Raw genomic sequence first — 24458 nt, forward strand, 5'->3', positions numbered from 1 at the left:
AATCTTTTTCAAAAATCATATCTTTTCTAATTTTTTCTCTTTTTCGAAAATTTCAAAAATCTTTTTCAAAATCTTTTCAAAATCTTTTTCTTATCTTTATATCAAATTTTCAAAAATTAGCTAACAATTAATGTGATTGATTCAAAATTTGAAGTTTGTTACTTGCTTGTTAAGAAAGGTTCAATCTTTAAATTCTAGAATCCTATCTTTTAGTTTCTTGTTAGTTAAGTAATTAAATTTAATTTTAAAAATTAAATCTTTTTATCTTTTATCATATCTTTTTCAAAAATTTTATCTTTTTCAAAATTTGATTTAAAAATATCTTATCTAACTTATTATCTTCTTATCTTTTCAAATTTGATTTTAATATCTTTTTCAACTAACTAATTAACTTTTTGTTTGTTTCTTATCTTTTTCAAAACCACCTAACTACTTTTCTCTCTCAATTTTCGAAAATATCTCACCCTTTTTCAAAATTCTTTTTAATTAATTAATTAGTTTTAATTTAAATTTAATCTTATTTCTTATCTCTAATTTTCGAAAATTTCTAACCCTTTTTAAAAATTATTTTCGAATTTTCTGTCTCTTCTCTCTTATTCTATTTAATTATTTATTTACTAACACTTCTCTTCACCTCTCTTCACCCAAATATCCGAACCCACTCTTCTTCATTCTTCTCCCCTTTCGTCTTCTACTAACACAAAGGAATCTCTATACTGTGACATAGAGGATTCCTCTTCTTTTCTTATTTTCTTCTCTTTCATATGAGCAGGAACAGGAAAAAAGGCACTCTTGTTGAAATTGATCCTGAACCTGAAAGGACTCTGAAAAGGAAACTAAGAGAAACTAAATTACAACAATCCAGAAACAACCTTTCAGAAATTTTCGAACAAGAGAAGGAGATGGCAGCCGAAAATAATAATAATGCAAGGAGAATGCTTGGTGACTTCACAAAGCCAACATCCAAATTTGATGGAAGAAGCATCTCCATTCCTGCCATTGGAGCCAACAACTTTGAGCTGAAACCTCAGCTAGTTGCCTTAATGCAACAAAACTGCAAGTTTTATGGACTTCCATCTGAAGATCCTTATCAGTTTTTAACTGAGTTCTTGCAGATCTGTGAGACTGTAAAGACGAATGGAGTTGATCCTGAAGTCTACAGACTCATACTTTTCCCTTTTGCTGTAAGAGACAGAGCTAGAATATGGTTGGATTCACAACCTAAGGATAGCCTGGACTCTTGGGATAAGCTGGTCACTGCCTTCTTGGATAAATTCTTTCCTCCTCAAAAGCTAAGCAAGCTTAGAGTGGATGTTCAGACCTTCAAACAAAAAGATGGTGAATCCCTCTATGAAGCTTGGGAAAGATACAAGCAGCTGACCAAAAGATGTCCATCTGACATGTTTTCAGAATGGACCATATTAGATATATTCTACTATGGCCTGTCTGAATTTTTGAAAATGTCATTGGACCATTCTGCAGGTGGATCTATTTACCTAAAGAAAACGCCAGAAGAGGCTCAAGAACTCATTGACATGGTTGCAAATAACCAATTTATGTACACTTCTGAGAGGAATTCCGTGAATAATGGGATACCTCAAAAGAAAGGAGTTCTTGAAATTGATGCTCTGAATGCCATATTGGCTCAGAACAAAGTGTTGACTCAGCAAGTCAACATGATCTCTCAAAATCTGAATGGATGGCAAAATGCATCCAACAGTACTAAAGAGGCAGCTTCTGAAGAAGCTTATGATCCTGAGAACCCTGCAATGGCAGAGGTCAATTACACGGGTGAACCTTATGGAAACACCTATAATTCATCATGGAGAAATCATCCAAATTTCTCATGGAAGGATCAACAAAAGCCTCAACAAGGCTTTAACAATGGTGAACGCAATAGGCTGAGCAATAGCAAGCCTTTTCCATCATCTTCTCAGCAATAGACAGAGAATTCTGAACAAAACACTTCCAATTTAGCCAATCTAGTCTCTGATCTGTCAAAGGCCACTTTCAGTTTCATGAGTGAAAAAAGATCCTCCATCAGAAATCTAGAGGCACAAGTGGGCCAGCTGAGTAAGAAAGTCATTGAAACTCCTCCCAGTATTCTCCCAAGCAATACAGAAGAGAATCCAAAAGGAGAGCGCAAGGCCATTGATGTAATCAACATGGCCGAATGCACAAGGGAGGAGGAGGACGAAAATCCTAGTGAGGAACACCTCCTTGGACGTCCCTCAAGCAAGAAGGAGTTTCCTATTAAGGATCCAAAGGAATCTGAGGCTCATATAGAGACCATAGAGATTCTATTAAATCTCCTTCTGCCATTCATGAGCTCTGAAGACTATTCGTCCTCTGAAGAGGATGAAGATGTGACTGGAGAGCAAGTTGCTCAATATTTAGGAGCTATCATGAAGCTGAATGCCAAGTTGTTTGGTAATGAGACTTGGGAAAGTGAACCTCCCTTGCTCATTAATGAACTAGATACCTGGATTCAGCAAATTTTACCTCAAAAGAGACAAGATCCTGGCAAGTTCTTAATACCTTGTACCATAGGCACGATGACCTTTGAAAAAGTTCTATGTGATCTGGGGTCAGGGATAAATCTTATGCCACTCTCTGTAATGGAGAAGCTGGGGATCATTGAGGTACAACCTGCCTTGTTCTCATTACAATTGGCAGACAAGTCATTGAGACAAGCTTATGGAATAGTAGAGGACGTGTTAGTAAAGGTTGAAGGCCTTTACATCCCTGCTGATTTCATAATCTTAGACACTAGGAAGGAAGAGGATGAATGTATCATCCTTGGAAGACCTTTCCTAGCCACAGCAGGAGCTGTGATAGATGTCAACAGAGGTGAATTAGTCCTTCAATTGAATGGGGACTACCTTGTGTTTAAGGCACATGGCCATCCCTCTGTGACAAAAGAGAGTAAGCATGAAGAGCTTCTCTCAGTTCAGAGTCAAGAAGAGCCCCCACAGTCAAACTCTAAGTTTGGTGTTGGGAGGCCACAACCAAACTCTAAGTTTGGTGTTAAGACCCCATATCCAAACTCTAAGTTTGGTGTTGGGACTATACAACATTGACCTGATCACCTTTGTGGCTCCATGAGAGCCCACTGTGAAGCTATTGACATTAAAGAAGCGCTTGTTGGGAGGCAACCCAATTTTATTTATCTAATTTTTATTCTATTTTATTTTATTGTTATTTTGTGTTTTATTAGGTACATGATCATGAGGAGTCACGAAAAAAATCATAAAAATTAAAAACAGAATCAAAAACAACAGAAGAAAAATCACACCCTGGAGGGAGGACAGACTGGCGTTCAACGCCAGTAAGAAGCATCTGGCTGGTGTTCAACGCCAGAACAGAGCATGAATCTGGCGCTGAACGCCAGAAACAAGCAACCTTCTGGCGTTTGAACGCCAGGAATGTGCCTTCAGAAAAGCTGGCGCTGAACGCCAGTAACAAGCATGAAACTGGCGTTCAACGCCAGAAACATGCTACATATGGGTGTTGAACGCCCAGAACATGCTTTACATGGGCGTTGAACACCCAGAACGTGCATCACCCTGGCGTTTAAACGCCAGAATGGTATGCAAAGGCATTTTACATGCCTATTTGGTGTAGGGATGGAATTCCTTGACACCTCAGGATCTGTGGACCCCACAGGATCACCTCAGGATCTGTGGACCCCACAGGATCCCCACCTAACATATTCCCACCTTACCTCCTAATCCTATTTACACTCTCCCCCATGTCACACTTCCCAAAACCCTTCACCAATCACCTCAATCTCTCTTCCCCATCACCTAGTCACCACTCACATCCATCCACTCTTCCCCATAAACCCCACCTACCTCCAAAATTCAAAAATCTTTCCCACCCAAACCCACCCTAAAATGGCCGAACCTACCCTCTCCCCTTTCCCTATATAAACCCCTCCATTCCACTTCATTTTCACACAACACAACCCCCTCTTCTATACCTTGGCCGAAACACCATCTCTCCCTTCTCCTCAATATTTTCTTTTTCTTCTTCTTCTCTTCTTTCTTCTCTTGCTCGAGGGTGAGCAATATTTTAAGCTTGGTGTGGTAAAAGCATAAGCTTTTTGTTTTTCCATTACCATCAATGGCACCTAAGGCCGGAGGATCCTCTAGAAAAGGAAAAGGGAAGACAAAAGCTTCCACCTCCGAGTCATGGGAGATGGAAAGATTCATCTCCAAAAGCCATCAAGACCACTTCTATGATGTTGTGGCAAAGAAGAAGGTGATCCCTGAGGTCCCTTTCAAGCTCAAGAAAAATGAGTATCCGGAGATCCGACATGAGATCCGAAGAAGAGGTTGGGAAGTCCTAACCAACCCCATGCAACAAGTCGGAATCTTAATGGTTCAAGAGTTCTATGCCAATGCATGGATCACTAGGAACCATGATCAAAGTATGAACCCGAATCCAAAGAATTATCTCACAATGGTTCGGGGGAAATACTTAGATTTTAGTCCGGAGAATGTGAGATTGGCATTCCACTTGCCCATGATGCAAGAAGATGTACGCCCCTACACTAGAAGGGTCAACTTTAATCAAAGGTTGGACCAAGTCCTTATGGACATATGTGTGGAAGGAGCTCAATGGAAGAGAGACTCCAAAGGCAAGCCAGTCCAACTAAAAAGACTGGACCTCAAGCCTGTGGCTAGAGGATGGTTGGAGTTCATTCAACGCTCCATCATTCCCACTAGCAACCGATCTGAAGTTACTGTGGATCGGGCCATCATGATTCATAGCATCATGATTGGAGAGGAAGTAGAAGTTCATGAAATCATCTCCAATGAATTCTACAAAATAGCCGAAAAGCCCTCCACCATGGCAAGGCTAGCTTTTCCTCACCTTATTTGCCATCTATGTTACTCAGCTGGAGTTATCATAGAAGGAGACATCTCCATTGAAGAGGATAAGCCTATCACCAAGAAGAGGATGGAGCAAGCAAGAGAGACCCTCCACGGTTCTCAAGAGATGCATGAGGAAGCTCATCATCAAGAAATCCCTGAGATGCCTCAAGGGATGTACTTTCCTCCCAACAACTATTGGGAACAACTCAACACTTCCTTAGAAGATTTGAGCCACAATGTGGAACAATTAAGGGTGGAACATCATGAGCACTCCATCATTCTCCATGAAATAAGAGAAGACCAAAGAGCAATGAGGGAGGAGCAACAAAGGCAAGAAAGGGACATAGAAGAGCTTAAGGACATTGTTGGTCCTTCAAGAAGAAGATGCCACTAAGGTGGATTCATTCCTTGTTCTTATTTCTTTCTGTTTTTCGGTTTCTATGTTATGTTTATCTATGTTTTGTGTCTCTACTTCATGATCATTAGTATGTAGTAACCATGTCTTAAAGCTATGAATAAAATCCATTAATCCTTCACCTCTCTTAAATGAAAAATATTTTTAATTCAAAAGAACAAGAAGTACATGAATTTCAAATTTATCCTTGAATTTAGTTTAATTATATTGATGTGGTGACAATACTTTTTGTTTTCTGAATGAATGATTGAACAGTGCATGTTTTTGATTTTGTTGTTTATGAATGTTAAAACTGTTGGCTCTTGAAAGAATGATGAACAAAGAGAAATGTTATTGATGATCCGAAAAATCATGAAATTGATTCTTGAAGCAAGAAAAAGTAGTGAATGGCAAAAGCTTGTGAAAAAAAAATGGCGAAAAAAAAATATAGAAAGAAAAAGAAAAAGCAAGCAGAAAAAGCCAATAGCCCTTAAAACCAAAAGGCAAGGGTAAAAAGGATCCAAAGCAGAAAGAGTGTGCTTAAGAGCTCTGGACACCACTAACTGGGGACTCTAGCAAAGCTGAGTCATAATCTGAAAAGGTTCACCCAGTTATGTGTCTGTGGCATTTATGTATCCGGTAGTAATACTGGAAAACAAAGTGCTTAGGGCCACGGCCAAGACTCACAAGTAGCTGTGTTCAAGAATCAACATGCTTAACTAGGAAAGTCAATAACACTATCTGAACTTTGAGTTCCTAGAGACGCCAATCACTCTAAACTTCAAAGGAAAAAGTGAGATGCCAAAACTATTCAAAAGCAAAAAGCTACAAGTCCCGCTCATCTAATTAGAATTAATATTCATTGATATTTTGGAATTTATAGTATATTCTCTTCTTTTTATCCTATTTGATTTTCAGTTGCTTGCGGACAAGCAACAATTTAAGTTTGGTGTTGTGATGAGCGGATAATTTATACGCTTTTTGGCATTATTTTTAGGTAGTTTTTAGTAAGTTCAAGCTACTTTTAGGGATGTTTTCATTAGTTTTTATGTTAAATTCACATTTCTGGACTGTACTATAAGTTTGTGTGTTTTTCTGTGATTTCAGGTAATTTCTGGCTGAAATTGAGGGACTTGAGCAAAACTCTGAAAAAGGCTGACAAAAGGACTGCTGATGCTGTTGGAATCTGACCTCCCTGCACTCGAAATGGAGTTTCTGGAGCTACAGAACTCCAAATGGCGCGCTCTCAACGGCGTTGGAAAGTAGACATCCAGAGCTTTCCAGAAATATATAATAGTCCATACTTTATTCGGAAATTGACGACGTAAAGTGGCGCTCAACGCCAAGTACATGCTGCTGTCTGGAGTTAAACGCCAGAAACACGTCATAACCCGGAGTTGAACGCCAAAAACACGCTATAACTCGGCGTTCAACTCCAAGAAAAGCCTCAGCTCGTGGATAGATCAAGCTCAGCCCAAGCATACACCAAATGGGCCCCGGAAGTGGATTTATGCATCAATTACTTACTCATGTAAACCCTAGTAGCTAGTCTAGTATATATAGGACTTTTAACTATTGTATTAGACATCTTTTGGCCATTCGGTCTTTTGATCATTCAGGGGGCTGGCCATTCGGCCATGCCTGAACCTTTCACTTATGTATTTTCAACGGTGGAGTTTCTGCACACCATAGATTAAGGGTGTGGAGCTCTGCTGTACCTCAAGTTTCAATACAATTCCCATTACTTTATATTCAATTCTCTTTTATTCTTATTCCAAGATATACGTTGCACTTCAACTTGATGAATGTGATGATCCGTGACACTCATCATCATTCTCACCTATGAACGCGCATGACTGACAACCACTTCCGTTCTACTTTAGGCCGGGCGCATATCTCTTAGATTCCCCAACAGAATCTTCGTGGTATAAGCTAGATAGATGGCGGCATTCATGGGGATCCGAAAAGTCTAACCTTGTCTGTGGTATTCCGAGTAGGATCCCGGGAATCCGGAAAGTCTAACCTTGTCTGTGGTATTCCGAGTAGGATTCCGGTATTGAATGACTGTGACGAGCTTCAAACTCCTGAAGGCTGGGCGTTAGTGACAGACGCAAAAGAATCAAGGGATTCTATTCCAGCCTGATTGAGAACCGACAGATGATTAGCCGTGCCGTGACAGAGCATTTGGACCATTTTCACTGAGAGGATGGGATGTAGCCATCAACAAGGGTGATGCCTCCAGACGATTAGCCATGCAGTGACAGAGCATAGGACCATTTTCCCGAGAGGATGAAAAGTAGCCATTGACGACGGTGATGCCCTACATAATTTTGACGATTGGATTTTTGACGGTTTAGAATTTTACAAATGAAATCTCGTCGAAGTATAGTTTCTAAACCAACAATAATCCTCTCATACAAAAAGTTGTTTGTCACTAGTACAAACCCCTAAAATTTATAAACCGAAGTATTTAGACCTCGGGTCGTTCTCCCTAGGATTTACAATAAAGTGTTTTGTTATTGGTTGTGAGTTGTCTTGGGGTTTTTGAGATTTTAGACAAGAATTATAAAATGGCAAAGGAAATAAATTAACAACTAACAAAGCTCTTGGCAAGGTATGAGAACTAGAAGTCCTATCCTAGTTATCCTCTTCAATTGTGATAACAAATTGTCCATTGCTCCCACTTAGTTAACCTCTAACTATGGAGGAAAGTCAAGTGGATGAATCAATTTGATTCCTCAAGTCCTAATCAACTCCTAAAGGAATGACTAGCTTTAGAGGCATTCAAATCAATTAGCAACTTCTAATTATCAATCAACAAAGGAAGTAGATAACTCAAGAGTCACTAATTACTCTACCTAGGCCAAGAGGAACAAAACCTACACTAAAATCCAACCAAGCATTTCATCAAGCACTTGGAAGGCACAAAAGAAAAGCAAAGCAAATTGACAACAAGAATAGAATCTAACAACATTTATTGAAAGGAATTAACAACAACAATCAAAAGAAACACATTTATTATGAATTACCTTTTATTGAATTGGAAGAAAGTAGAAGGAACAATACTAGATCCACAACAAAATATAAGAACAACATAAGAGAGATTATAGCAAAAGAATGGAAGAAGAATCAATGTAACAACAAGGAATTGAGAAGATAGAAGTAGAAGAAGATGAATCTAAATCTAAATCTAAGAACTAAACCTAAACCTAATCCTAATTCTAGAGAGAAGTGAGAGCTTCTCTCTCTAAAACTAACTCTAACTCCTAAAACTAAGCTAATGGTAACTAACATGTAAAAGTATGAAAAGTATCTTGATTCCCCTTCAATCCTTGGCTTAAATAGCATCAGAAATGAGTTGGATTGGGCCCACAAGGCTTCTAAAATTGCTGGCCACATGTTGCTTTAAGTGAACTAGGTGGCAGCAACGGCGCGTGCGCATACTTTGCGCGTGCGCGCCACCATACGTATAGCAACCATGACAAATCTTATATCTTTTCGAAGCCCCGGATGTTAGCTTTCTAACCCAACTGGAACCGCATCATTTGGACCTCTGTAGCTCAAGTTATGGTCGTTTAAGTGCGAAGAGGTCGGCTTGACAGCTTTCCGGTTCTTTCATTTCTTCATGAGTTCTCCAACTTTTCATGCTTCTTTCTTCATTCCCTTGATCCAATCTTTGCCTTCTAAATCTGAAATCACTTAGCAAACATATCAAGGCATCTAATGGAATCAAGGAGAATTAAATTTAGCTATTTTAAGACCTAAAAAGCATGTTTTCACTCTTAAGCACAATTAAAGGAGAATATACAAAACCATGCTATTTCATTGAATAAATGTGGGTAAAAGGTGATAAAATCCCCTAAATTCAATACAAGATAAACCGTCAAATTGGGGTTTGTCAACAGCTTGCCATGGAAAGGAGTAAGAAGGATTGGATGAAAGCAATAGGAAAACAGAGATTCGAAAGGATTCTAGCATCTCCACACGCCTATCTGAAATCCCCACCATTAATTTACATAAGTATTTCTATCCCTTTTTATTTTCTGTTTATTATTAATTTTCTAACTCATCATAAACCATTTAATCTGCCTAACTGAGATTTACAAGGTGACCATAGCTTGCTTCATACTAACAATCTCTGTGGGATCGACCCTTACTCACGTAAGGTATTACTTGGATGACCCAGTACACTTGCTGGTTAAGTTGAACGGAGTTATGATCACACCAGGGATTATTAAGATCCCAATTCATCACACCATGATCTCTTTGGGGTATTTTTGATTTCATACAAATACAAAGAGACTAACTTTGAGGATCACAATTTCGTCCACCAGCTTCCTTATGGTGTCGAACACTTTGGTGAGGTCGGACAACAATGATTCCTCACTTTGTGTTTTTAACAGCATGTCGTCTATATAGACCTCCATCAGCTTTCCGATATGATCAGCAAAGACTTTGTTCATTAATCTTTGGTAGGTTGCTCCTGCATTTTTGAGCCCGAATGGCATGACAATATAGCAGTAATTTGCCTTTGGGGTTAGGAATGAAGTCTTTTCTTGGTCAGGTGGATACATCGGGATTTGGTTGATTCCTGAATAAGCATCCATGAAGGAGACATACTTGTATCCGAAAGAGGCATCCACTTGAGTGTCTATATTTGGGAGTGGGTAGGGATCTTTTGGGCAGGCCTTATTGAGATCGGTGTAGTCAGTGCACATCCGCCACTTTCCATGTGACTTTTTTACCAAGACAACGTTGGCTAGCCATAGTGGGTATTTGACCTCCCTTATGAATCCTGCCTCTAGTAAGGCTTGTACCTACTCTTCCACAGCTTGGGACCTTTCCGGTCCGAGCTTCCTACGCTTCTGTTGCACTGGCCAAGATCCTGGGTATACCGCTAGTTTGTGGCACATTAGTTTGGGATCTATGCCCGGCATATGTGCGGCCTTCCATGCAAAGAGGTCGGCGTTATCCTTTAGGAACTGTATTAGAGGCTCCTTTAAGTCTCCTTTTAAGGTTGCCCCTATATTTGTTGTTTTGTCCTGAGCATCCCCAATCTAGACTTCTTCGGTCTTCCCTTCAGGTTGTGGACGAAGTTCTTCACGAACGCGGACTCCACCGAGTTCAATAGTGTTAATTTCCTCTCCTCGGGGGTTTCCTTTAAGGTTTATACTTTCGTTGTAACAGCGTCGCGCGAGTTTTTGGTCTCCTTTTATCGTGGCGATCCCTTCTGGAGTTGGGAACTTCATGCACAGATGTGGAGTGGAGACTACTGCGGCGAGCTGGTTCAGCATTGTCCGACCTATAAGGGCATTATAAGCCGAGCTCACGTTGATCACAATGTAGTCGATGTTCAACGTCCATGACCGAGTTCCTTTTTCAAAGGTGGTGTGTAGTAAAATGTATCCCAGTGGTTGAATTAAGGTATCTCCGAGTCCAAACAGACTATTCAGATATGCTCTGAGCTCTTTTTCTTGTAGGCCGAGTTTGTCGAAGGCAGGTTTAAACAAGATATCTGCGGAGCTCCCTTGGTCCACTAACGTTCTATAGAGGTTTGCGTTGATGAGTATGATGGTAATGACCATGGGATCATCATGCCCCGGATGATGCCTATTGCGTCTTCTTGGGTAAAGGTAATAGTGGGGAGGTCGGGTGATCTCTCCCCTTCTCCGACATGATATACCTCTTTAAGGTATCTTTTGCGAGTTGATTTAGAGATCCCTCCTCCTACAAATCCTCCATTTATCATGTGAACATGTCTCTCAGGGGTGTGAGGTGGTGGTTCAACTCGTCGGACCTCTTCATCCCTTCTTCTTTTTCTTGGCTCATCCGCTTTATTGGTTAAATACCGATCTAGTTGTCCTTCTCTTGCCAATTTCTCTATGACATTTTTTAGGTCGAATCACTCGTTGGTAGAATCTCCGTAGATTTGGTGGTACTCGTAATACTCTGTCCGACTTCCTCCTCCTCTTTTGTGTTTTATCGGGCGAGGTAGTGGGATCTTTTCAGTGTTGCATATTTCTCGGTAGACATCCACAAGAGACACCCGAAGAGGGATGTAGTTGTGGTATTTTCTAGGTTTCTCAGTGGGTTGATCTTCTTTTTTCCTGGACTCTTTATCCTTGTCCCGAGAGGGGTAGGAGAATCCGGATTTTGAGGTTTCTCCTAGTCGAGAATTCTCCTCCATGTTAATATACTTTTCTGCCCGTTCTTGTACCTCATTCAGAGATGTTGGATGCTTTTTTGATATGGAGTGGCTGAAAGGTCCTTCTTGCAGACCATTGATGAGACTCATGATGGCTGCTTCTGTTGGCAGACTTTGTATGTCCAGACATGCTTTATTGAATATTTTCATGTAGTTGCAAAGACTCTCCCGATCTTCTTGCTTAATTCCTAATAGGCTTGGGGCGTGTTTGGCTTTGTCCTTCTGGATGAAGAATATGGCGAGGAATTTTTTGGCTAATTCGTCAAACTTGTGATGGATCTAGGAGGCAGACTGTCGAACCACTTTATTGCTGTTTTTGTCAGGGTAGTCGGGAAAGCTTTGCATCGAATTGCGTTTGAGGTGTCCGTGAGATACATCCTGCTTCTGAAATTACTAAGATGATGGCTTGGATCCGATGTACCGTCGTATGGGATCATGTCAGGGGCCTCGAAGTCCTTTGGGACTTTAGTTTTCATGATCTCTTTGGTGAATGGATCTTGGTCCTTATGCGAGCTATCTTCCTGATTAGGTCAAATGGTTTTAGCTTTTAGATCGGCCTCGAGCTTTAGGAGCTCGTCCTCTAGCTATCGGCGTCGTCTTGTTTTTCAAAAAATGCCCCAAAGTAGAATAATAATAACAATGCATATGGAATGTGAATTGAAGAGAATGCATGAGTGTGTAAAAAATTGAAGAATGGGTAGTAAGGTTTGCATTTGAATTGTATAGGTTGTTATATGTGTTAGGTGAGAGTTTAGGTTAATCAAAGATGCAAATTTCAAGCTCACTTAGCCATATATATCCTTACCTTGACCCTAGCCCCATTACAACCCTCAAAAGTCCTCATGATATTTGTATGCATGCATTGAATAATTATTGATTGTTAGATGAAAAACAAATCTTGGGAAGTATGATTAGAGGAGAATTGAGTGAATCAACCCTATACACTTGAGCGACTAGAGCGGATACACATCCGGTGAGGGTTTGATTGCTCAATTACATGTTTTCACCCATGATTAATTCTTATCTTACAAGTTCGTAATATTTTTCAATAACTCAATTCAATTGTAGATTTGATTTGATCAATTTATTTATTTTGACCAAGTAGTTGCATGCATTGCATTTAGATAGATTACATTTAGGTAGTTTGCATATAGATAGTTTGCATTAAATAAATGTTCATACCCCCTTCTTGTCTTCTTGAGTTTAGCATGAGGACATGATATTGTTTAAGTGTGGGGAGGTTGATAAACCACAATTTTATGGTTTATTTTGTATTAAATTTGGTGGATTTTATCAACTTTTTTCACATTTATTCACTAAATTAGCATGGTTATATAATTTTTCCTAAGTTGTGCTTAAGAGTGAAAACATACTTTTTAGGCCTTAAGATTGTTAATTTTAATTCACTTTAATTCCATTCGATGTCTTGATATGTTTGTTGAGTGATCTCAGGGTTTATAAGACAATGATTGGATGGAAGAAGTGAAGAAAAAGTATGCAAAGTGGAGAACTCATGAAGAAATGAGCATTTGGAGGATTCATGGCGACGCATACACGTGACCGACGTGCATGCGTGAGAAGGTCATTTGCCAAGAGACGCGTACGCGTGATAAGAGGCACGTGACTCAATCAAAGGCAAAACGCTGTGGGTGATTTCTGAGCCCATCCAAGCCCAGATCCAACTCATTTCTGATGAATTTGAACCCAAGGATTGAAGGGGGATGGGGAAGTAGTGATAGTTTAGTTTTCATCATATTTTAAGTTAGAATTCTAGAGAGAGAAGCTCTCTCCTCTCTCTAGGTTTTAGGGTTCTTTAGTTTTATTTCTTTTAGATCTAGATCTTAATCTTCTTTCAATTTAGTTTTTCTTTACCTTTTTATTGTTCTAGCACTTTAGTTTATTCTACTTCTCTTGTTAATTTCTTTATGTTGTCAATTTTATTTCATGAACTCTCTTGTCAATTTAATTTTCTTTCAATGCAATTTTATGTTTTCATATCTTTTGATGTTTACATTAGTTGCTATTGTTGATTTCTTACTTATGTTAGTTATAGCTTTTATTAATTCTTGTATTTTATGATGTTTGTTTTTTTTTTTTTTTTGCATTCTAGGTGTTTGATTAATTGCTTCTTTTAGTTATGAGTTAGATTTTTCTCTTCTTGGCTTGGGTTGGTTACTTAGGTGACCTTGAGTTGCTAATATCCAAGTGATTGATAATTGGTGTCCATTGACACTAGTCTTCACTAATTCAATTAGTGAGTGGCTAGGACTTATGGATTAGGATTGATGAATCTCATTTGACTTTCCTTCAATTGTTAGAGGATGACTAAATGGGATTGATCCTTGCAATTATCATGTTGTGGTTAGTAACAAGGATAGTGATCCTTAACCATCAACCCTTGCCAAGACCTTTTTACCATTTGAGTTTTCCTTCCTTTATTAGTTAATTGTCATTTACTTTCTTGTTATTTACATTTCTTCTCAATCACCACCTCAATCCTGATTTCCCTCATAGCCAATAGTAGAGCACTTCATTGCAATTCCTAGGGAGAACGACCCGGGATTAATACTCCCGGTTATTTTTTATTTGTATTGTGGCAAATGTTTTAAACTTTTATTGAGGATTAATTATTCGTTTGGATCTATACTTGCAACAAAATTCCTTTGAGAAATTCTAGACCGACATTTATTCTCTATCAAGTGTCTACTCTCAAAGGCAGTAGTGTAACCAAACAAGTTAAAGGCAAAGGTCCCAAGGGTAGCAAGGCTTCGGTAATGTCTGAAAGTGAGGAAGAAAGTCTTCATTCTCTCTCAGTTGCTGGTACCTCTGATTCACATAAATACTTGATCACTGGGATTGTTAAAGACATTCTTCAAGAATTCGTCTTTATGACCAAACAGATGGTTAGATCAAGTAAGGAACAGCGAAAAATTGCACTACAAAATGAAAAATCTTTGATGAAATCTCATTATAGAATCGAGGCATTTTTGAAACATCTTGATTCACTTGATGAAGACCAGGTTATGTCGAACAAAGATGAAGATGCCTTGGACATTGACGTAGTCGCTGCAAGCTCAGAGGAAGGAGAAGAAGACATGATGGACCTTGAACTAGCTTCAACCTTGGAAGCTTCATTCTTCTATAATAAGGGTGAATGGCCAATGGTTGAAAGCAAGAGAGTAAGAACTAAGCACAGAGTTCGGTTCTCATAGCTTCCTAAGCTTGTTGAGTTCTTCTCCTTCATGGTTCTCATTTAGTAGTTTCTTTTTCTTAGTTTTTGTCTGTCTGAGTCTCATTGAAAAAGGCAAACATGGTGAGGTTTGTAAGAAAAAGCCAATGAGAGGTAAAAGGTAGTGAGTTAAACTTAGAGAAAAAGCCTTAAGATATCTCAGTTTTCTTTGTAAATCTTTCTGTTTTGTTTCATGATCCTGTGAAAATTTTCTTACAAGTTGTGTTAGTACTTGGCTGTTGAAAGTTAGATTGAGGTCTAGTCAAATTCAGATTGGGTTAGAATCTGAATTTGTCCCAAATAGGATTGGGTAGATCTTAGGAAAAGATTAGTGTATGTACCTTGTAAAAAAGATAGTGAAATTCCATCATTATTGTGATGGAGATTGGATGTAGGCTACATTGCACTAAGTAGCTGAGTCAGAATACTTTTGGGTGTCACTCTCTCTTCTCTGCTCTTTTACTGTTTCTATAATTCAGGAGAGAAAAAGAAAAATATCTCCTAATTCGATAATATGAGACAAAAACAAAATATCTCCTAAGTTCTCTTAATTAAAAACGAAAGCTAAACTCAACACAAAAAAAAAGCCAAGATTTAACTCCCTTCTGTTAGCCACTGATAACCATAAAAAACTAACCAAGTAATTAATTACTAAGCTAAAACTTAATTTTCTAAACATAAGTGAAATTATTAGTTTTTTGTTTTCAAAAGTTAGTTAAGATAAGAAAAAATATTATTTATTTATTAATTAAAATTCTTTAAATTAACAATATCTCAAAATTAAATTTAAAAACATATACAAAATATAATATTTAATTATTTTAAAATAAAAAAGTTATTTCAATTAATTTTTATTATTTTAAATTAATATACTTTTCAATTTTTGTATATAGTTCTAATTTTTTTGGGTACTTATATATATGATTTTAATTTTAAAATATAAATATATTAATATTTAGTAAAATTTATTTTAGTATATTTTTATTCCCATAACTAAAATTTTTTGAATTTGTCATTGTCTTACCATAATACGTACGTATTTAATTTGCTAGTTAATATCTTTCTATTTAATACTAGATTAGTTTTTAGTTTTTACTAAAGTTTTCCAGAAGATTGACATTTATCATACTGTTTTTATTTGAATAGTTTGAAATATATAATTAATCGATAAACAATGTGTTGTGCATAATGTCGTTTCTAATACTTATTCTGCGTAATTGAATAAGATACCATATTAGCTAGTAAAAATTAATTAAAAGAAGAACTAAGGAAAAACTAAGACCTCAATCATAATTAAACACTACTACCTTACTCTATTCTTAAAGCTATATGCTTTTGAATGCTACTAATTAATTGCCTATGATCCAGATAAAAACTAGTAGTGAGGCATGACAAAGTTTCTTATGCATTAAGCATAGTTTGCCTTTTCTACTGTTTTTCTTCGCTTTGGCATAGAATTAGTGAAATTAGTGCATGAAAGAAAGAACAGAAAAGAGAGTGAGAGAGAGATTGCAACACATGATTATTAGGGGAGGCTCCACAAACAGAAACGCAGTTAAATTTTATTGGAAAAGGACACCTTAGTGCATCATAAATCATAAACTATAAAAAAAGAGCCTTAACCCAAAAAAAAAAAAAAAGACAGAAATTAAAGCTAAGAGAAGTGACTAAGTGAGTCCCATGTGTAATAGAACTAAGCAAGACACTTATTTAAATAATAGTATTTTATTTTACTTACACCTACAGGAACCAACTACTTCTTTTGCCGCGGTCTTAAGCAAGGATTCAAACATGCAAATACGTAATATTGACTTCTTATTTTCTTTTTAATTCTTTTAGTAAGCGCCAGTGAATCTTTCAAAATCTGATTGTAGTGGGAAAAAAAAGCTCTTTAAATCAACATCTTCCCGGTGAAGAAAAGTACCAATACTTTCTTTTAAATCCTTTTCTGATCTTAATCTAGATATAACAATGCTCATAAAATATTTTAGTAAGTAGTGATAACTGCTAAGATAACGTATCTTTTTATATGTTTATTTAGAACCGCAATTTTTAACTTAAAATATGATTTACATTATATGTATAGTTTACAATAATAAAATAAGATGATAAATACCAAACAGAGGGAGAGTTAAGAGCGTTATATAATGTAATAATTACTCTGTTCTAATTAGTTGACTATGTGCATGTTTAATAATTTGATGGTGGTTTTGCTTTTTATCGAAAGTATATATGGGCCTGTTCATTTTTTCCCCTTTATATATTTTTCGTACATCCATTATTTTAATTGAATTCTTTGGAAACTTTAATTTTACAAACAAACTAACTAAAATTAAACACAGCCGAAGCAAATCGTTGTAAAGAAAACTACTAAAGGAAAAAGAAGCTTCGTCTTTAGAAACACTTGCAGGCGACATAAAGTGAGTCTGAGTCATCTATCCATCAATAATAATTATTCAAATTAATTTTTTTCCTTCTTTGAAAAGAGTAGGCAAATAGACAATAATTATATCATGATCAATTTACATGGCAAATATAGGAGAACTTTAAGCACAAAAAATTGAATAGAAAAATTATATTAGAAAAGGTAAATAAATATGTAAAACGATATAATGCGGCAGACATGAATCACATGCAAGACTTTGGTATATGAAAGTAATAACAAGCTCAGGGTCTTTGATCAGAAGTAGAATTTATTAAGAAATTTCTTACGTGACAGGCTCTGATTGATGTGTGTGACTGTGTGAGTATACTCTTAATAGGGGGATCGGAGAGAAGTTTAATTTTCTGATTTGAAATAATATCTAGTGTAATTTGCATGTTATATAAAAAAAAGTAAAAAAAAATGAATAGATTATTATTATTATTATTATCTATTATATATTTTTTAATTTATTTTATCTGATTCATTTAAATGTGTTAATTAATTATTTATTTGATTTGATTGAAATAAATATCAAGTAATTTGATATTTTATTTAATCATATCAGTTATAACAAATTAATTATATTAATTATTTAATTTGATTTGAATAAATAAATTAATTATATTTTAATTTTATTAATTTTTTGTCTTATATACTTTAATTAATAATTTTTAAGAATGTTGTAATTAATTATTTATTTAATTTAATGAAGATAAATATTAAATTATTTAATATTTTATTTGATTACATTAACTATGACTAATTAATTTCATTAATTATTTGATTTAATTGAAATAAATGAATCAATTTTATTTTAATTTGTATTAATCTTTTGTCTTATATATTTTGATTAATAATTTTTAAAAATGTCATAATTATTTATTTGATTTGATTGAGATAAATATCAAATCATTTAATATTTTATTTGATCACGTTAACAATAACTAACCAATTACTCTTCCATTTATTAATATTTTTTTTACCTACTATAGTATATTATTTCTACTCTTTGTTTTTTTATAAATTATAAAATATTATTATTTATTATTATATTCTATCTCTTTTATTTTTTTATTTTGTTCTTATTTATTTATTAAGTTTTTGTATTTTTTATTAAAAATTTTATTTATTCTATATAAGTTAATTTATCATAATTCTTCACATATTGAATTTTTTCAATTTTAGATTATATTTTTTACATGCTTAATTTTATTTTTAATTTAAAAGATTGAATGATAAAATAACATCGATGAAAACTATTGTGCATGCGTCTTCTTCTTTTTTTTCTTATCTCTATTTTTTTAGGGATCATGAATAATGAAAAGATGTTTAATTGCGTATACATAAATGATAAGTATAAATTGTATCATATCTTTTTTTTTTAATAAAATTTTTATTTATCTTAAAATAAAAAATATTGTAAATTACTTTGGACTAATAAGCCTATCATCATTATGACAAGATATTGTGCATTCATATTATTTTTAACAGTTTTAGTAGGTGTTTACGTTAACAATAAAACATAAAACTATTTTTAGGTACATATACAGCTAATTCAATTCGAGAATAGATAAAATATGTTAATAAGTTTCAACAAATAATAACATTGGCCATATTACTTTTAATTCCAAAAATAATTATGATAATAGAATATAAAATATTTTTAGGTAGATTTTAACAAAAATAGTTCTCCGTAATAGATTTTTTTACTATGATAATAAAAAAAAGTAATTTAAGATAAATTTTATTTCATGTTAGATTGTACTTAATCAAATCGATTTTATTGTAAGAGTGAGAAGGTTTGAAAGTTTTATTCTTAAATCATGAAAAAATATTTCAAATTTAACTACTAATATTATTTAAAAAAAATTCTTAAAAAAGATAAAATTCTAACATAATTATTTCAATTTAATCACAAATTATATATTACTATTGATGAGTAATTATTATACTTTAAAAATAAGTAAACTTATTACATACTCATTGATTTGATTATTTTTAATATTAAAAATAATTAAATTTTAAATTTAATTAACTTTATAAAATTTTTATAATAAAATTTAATATACGTGTTTCTATTTAAAGAATAATGTTTTTATATATTTTTATATATTATCACGGACACAACTACATATAATAGTAATGTATAATAACAGTCTTTCCTACGACGACTATGACGACTTTATTACGATATAAAGGTTAGGCATCATGTCAAAAGGGAAAGAAAAAGATCTTTTAAGAGCACGATAAGAGAAGAAGATTTGTTTAATTAATTTGTCAATAGAACAAATTAAAGTGGATGCATGCTATCATATATACTATCTATGTGTCGCTTTTCTCTTGTATAAATATAGTTCCATATTAGCTTAACTGAATTTCATCGATGTGCATGCATGTATAGTGTCACATATAATAGAATCAAATAATGGAAAAGTTAAATTTTGTGAAGAAGAACGGGGTAAGTAGAATGCCTCCTGGATTCAGATTCCAGCCAACGGATGAAGAGCTTGTGTTTCAGTATTTGAAATGTAAGGTCTTCTCATTCCCTTTGCCCGCTTCCATGATTCCTGACATCAATCTCTCCAACTATGATCCTTGGGATTTGCCAGGTACGTACATAGCTACCCGTATACATATGTATAAAATTGATAATAAAAATTTAAATTGATTATTAAAAGTCTTTAAATAAAAATTTAGGTAAATTTATCATATTATTTAATAATTTTAATTATCAACTTTAAAAATAATGCATGTGAATTTTATAATTAAAAATCATTAAATGACTATATAAACAAATATATTAAATTATTTAACGATTTTTAACCATTAATTTTACATGCAAAAATAACTAGCTGGTAGATAAATAGTCACATACATAACATCATGGTTAATATATTGTTATTTTGATACATAGGAAATTGTGATGAACATCAAGAGATGTATTTCTTCAGCAGCAAGGAACCCAAGTATAGAAATGGAAGCCGCATGAACCGAACAACCACCTCTGGCTATTGGAAGGCAACAGGATCCGACAAAAGAATCATTTCATCTTCTAATAATAGTGACGATAATAGCATTCTTGGCATTAGAAAAACCCTAGTGTTTTACCAAGGGAAATCTCCCAATGGCACTAGAACTCACTGGGTCTTGCATGAATATCGCCTGGCTAGTACTACTCTACATGCTAATAACAATGCTTGCGATATAGGAGATTGGGTTCTGTGTCGCTTATCGGTGAAGAAAAGGAGTGTTGGGAGTGGTAGTATCATCATAAGCAAGAAAGCACGTTCTTCAGCATCTTCATCCTCATCTTCTTCCACTTCAAGTAATAACGTCATGGAAGTATCTTCTTCATATGCTTCTTAATATCAACACAACAAACAATGCACTTCCTCCTGATGGTCTTGCTGACTATTGATTAAAACCACCATACATATTCTCACTCAGACCCCGTCGTTTCTGCAACTAAATGGATTCATACCCTTTAAAATTAACAAGGGAAATACCCAAGAGCTATTAAAATTTATTGTTTTTGGTCATTACTTTTAGCCATTAATTCAATTTCTTTAGGCTAATAATTCAATGACGTACTTTTAGACTACACTTTTAAATATTGATGGCTAACGGATGATCAACAACAATAAATTTTGATGATCTTCTAGTATTTCTGGATTAACAACACTAAATATGCTAATTAAGACTTTTTATGTATCTTATATATTGTTGTTTCTTATTATAATATTGTAATGTACTTATCTCATCTTTCTTCCTGTTTTTAGGAGTAATTTAAATGAGTTTGATGATATTATTAATATAAAAATATGTGAGGTGCACATTCAAATTAACTACTAAAATTAATTATTAATATAATATATATATTAAATATAAAATATATATTAAAAATAAATTAAATTATATATATTTATCTGTATATAAATATATGATAATTAATTTTGATAACTAATTTTAATATATAAATAATATTTTTTATTGATATATATCTACCAGAGTAGTTTTTTTAAATATTTCCATATTTTATTCATTTATTTATTATTTTATATTTTCAAAAAAAAAAATATCAAACCACACTGTAAAGTTAATCAAGTCCCTAGTAAATTAGAAATGACAATGGCAAAAGTAACTTTATAATTGTATAATAACTAAATATACAAAATTTCCAAAATTAAAATTCAAGTTCTTTCTCCTTCAAATATGTTGTTCTCTGTTACTACATTAACATCATTCTATTTTTTAAAAATTTTATTAGTGTGAAACACTCTTTTTAATAGGTATTTCTCTTCCTATATATAGATAAAGGAGAAATAAACATAAATATCCATAAAACAAGAAAGCTAGGAGTACAAGGTATGAGTAGTTATGAATATAATAAAAATAGTAAATCAAAAATAAAATATAAGTATTCATTTTAATTTTAAATATATAATTTTTTTACTTAATTCTAAATCATTGGAGCAGGAAAAAAGAAACATAAATGATTTGTGCAAAAAGCGCCTCATACTCTCATAGTGTGGGAATTTGATCCTGGAATTGTAAAAGTGACCCAATGCGCCAATGCGAGAGTCGTGTTACAAATATCATAGAATTTAGGGCATCAATTCAATTTGTACCTTTGTAGGACGATCAACGGCTTATTTTTTTTGGATTTGAGAAGCATGTGTGTGCTGTAAGTGATAGATAATTAGATATAGATGTGAGATAGCTTTTTTTAAAATAAGGGATGAAGAAATCGGTCTATCCGATTTTTTTTGTAAAAAAAATTAGACCCATTAATCGGATAATCTGATTAGTGTGGGAAAGAAAAATTTAAATTTTGGTGAAGGTAATAGAACTCTCCTATTTGTGTTTACAAAAATTAAAAAAAATTAGAATATACAAATCGGATAGCTGTCTGATTTGTATACCCCAAATTTTTTAAAGTTAGGGTCCGATTTGTGTACCAAAAATCAAACGGTCCGATTTTTGCTCCTGACACCACAGTTGCGTAAAGCAACTATACATTCCATAACTGCGTTTTACACCATTTCAATTGGACGGTCGGTCCGATTTTTGCTCTTGACATCACAGTTGCGTAAAGTACTTATACACTCTATAACTGCGCTCTACACCATTTCAATCGGACTGTCCGATTTTTACTCATGACACCACAGTTGCGTAAAGCACCTATACACTCTATAACTGCGTTCTACACCATTTTTTCTTCCATATCTAAATTAAAAAGTGTACGATCAACATGTGAACCCATCTCTAGAATTTTATTTTGTAACGTATGAAATAATATTTAATTTGTCTTAAAATAACAAAATAATAAGAAGAAAAACATAAAAAAATAGGATCGAAGTTAAAAAAAAAAAAAGAAATATTCTAAGAGCAGTAATTAAAGTTAATTTTTTTTAACTCTTTATTTAGAGTTTTCATTGATATTATCTTTGAACAACACTTTTAAAAGATTTGATAACAAGAAGGAAAAAAGTCCTACATGTAGGGATATTTTTCAACGTCGTTTTCTTACGTCCCACAGTTTTTCACTTTACAGCTTCATATCCAAAAGAAACACAATCAATTATTTTTTCATTACAATGTCAGTTCAATTTCATTCCACATAGGCATAGCCATGTTGTTAAGTTTGTTAGGAACAAGAATAAGAAAATGAATAGCGTGAAATTCAGCCTCTACCCTGAATAATAGGATATTCGAGAGTTGACCTATTTACCTGTCAAAGGCGCCCAGACCATTTTGTTATACTGCTCTACCACCAATCACACATGGCACCCTATTTTTGTGTTGAGGAGTGAATACAATGCCAGATTTAGATAATTTAGTTAGCTGGTACATTGCAATTTTAGGCTCTGCATTGTTGAAAGTTACCAACCTTGAATATTCTACTCTGTCAAGTAACTCCTCAATATACTTATGCAGTTATCCTAAGTTGTAACAACACTTCTTAGTTTTGATGGATCCTAAATTTGCAATTTCAGCACTGCATTTTTTTTCTATTAATGAGAGAAAATAACTGCAAACACAGAGTGTACAAGACCCTTTTGGTTAATTTAGTTGCTACACCAAATTTAGTTGCCCTTTAAAATCAAACCTCAGAATTCTCGACGTTTCCATCTTTAATTTCTTGATCTCAACAACAACAACAATCCCATCTCTGCATTGGACTCTTCATTGCAAATACACTTTTTTCTTTCTCTCTCTGCAATGGGGGGTGCCAATTCAAAAATAAAGCTTAATTCAGGTACAGTTCGCCGGTTCGAAGAGTTTAAAAAACGTAGAAACGCAACCAAGCTTCAAGCTGAGAAGGAGCTGTTGAAGGATGGTGGGAATAGGGATAACAATTCTCAATCTTCTAACGGAACCAAACCAGCCGAGGAGGTTTCCACCAAAGAGGAATTGCCGGTGCGGGAGCTAACCGCAGAGAAGCCATCGAGAGTGGTTCCATTGCCCACTTCTACAGCTAAACATGAATCTGTAGAGGGGGGAGACGTAGAGAAGGATAGCAAGCACAATCATCACCATAACCAAGAGAAAGTGGAAGATAGCAATGAGAGCAAGGTAGAACAGGATGACAAGCACAACGATCATTATGGCCAAGAAAAAGTGAAAAAATTTCAAGAGAACGTAAAGCAGGATGAGAAACATAACAATCACGATGGCCAAGAGAAAGTGAAAACTTCTCAAGAAAGCAACTTGAAGAAGGATGACAAACACAATGATCATGATGATGGCAAAGAAAAAGTGAGTCATGTTATTAAAAAGGCTCTGGAAGATATTGAAATACAGAAAGGACAGACTGAAGAAACAAAGGAAGACGATGAGGTATTTGTAGATGCAAAGGGAAGTATTGATGTAAATGAACAGCGTGAAGAATTTGGCATATTTCTACCAGGATCTCCAAGCTTCAGAATATATTGCATTGAGGCCAATAAGGCAAAAGTAGAACAAGAAGAATTATTATCATTAGAAGAAGATGATGACGATGATGATGATGATGAGGAGGAGGACGATGAAGAGGAAGAAGAAGAAGAAGAAAGGGGTGAGTGAATAAAGATTGAATAACATCGGACAGAAAAAGCACCTTCAATGTTTTTTTCTGCAAATTTAGATATACTTAAACAGTGTGTGTGGCAATTACAGGTGAGAAGCATAGCCTTGCTGCCATGCACCAGAAGGCGCACAGCACTGAGAGTGTAATAAGGCCGCCATCAGAGTCAGGCTCGGATAAATCTGCAAGCTTGATCTCTGACAGCTTAAATTCTGTAAGCACTTTCCCTTGTTATTTGTTATCTTCTTGAGTACTAATC

General features: G+C 34.6%; 1 protein-coding gene and 1 non-coding gene across 2 annotated transcripts; one reads left to right on the forward strand and one right to left on the reverse strand.

The window, feature by feature from the left end:
- Positions 1-1298: 1298 nt before the first annotated feature.
- On the reverse strand, positions 1299-1402 carry LOC130971667 (small nucleolar RNA R71). Its single transcript, XR_009082877.1, has one exon. It is a non-coding gene; the product is annotated as a small nucleolar RNA R71 (small nucleolar RNA).
- An 18128-nt stretch (positions 1403-19530) lies between these two features.
- Positions 19531-20827, forward strand: LOC130970191 (NAC domain-containing protein 41-like). Its single transcript, XM_057896184.1, has 2 exons — positions 19531-19742; positions 20048-20827. Exons 1-2 carry the CDS (start codon positions 19559-19561, stop codon positions 20497-20499), a joined length of 636 nt encoding a protein of 211 aa, XP_057752167.1. The 5' UTR covers positions 19531-19558; the 3' UTR covers positions 20500-20827.
- The last annotated feature ends 3631 nt before the right edge of the window (positions 20828-24458 follow it).

Source organism: Arachis stenosperma, chromosome 3 (assembly GCF_014773155.1).
Source record: "Arachis stenosperma cultivar V10309 chromosome 3, arast.V10309.gnm1.PFL2, whole genome shotgun sequence".
Lineage (NCBI taxonomy): Eukaryota > Viridiplantae > Streptophyta > Magnoliopsida > Fabales > Fabaceae > Arachis > Arachis stenosperma.

Coding starts and splice junctions, on each gene's coding strand:
- LOC130970191 (XM_057896184.1), top strand. CDS start 19,559: ATGGAAAAGTTAAATTTTGTGAAGAAGAACGGGGTAAGTAGAATGCCT. Junction 19,743..20,047: donor TGATCCTTGGGATTTGCCAG/GTACGTACATAG, acceptor TTTGATACATAG/GAAATTGTGATGAACATCAA.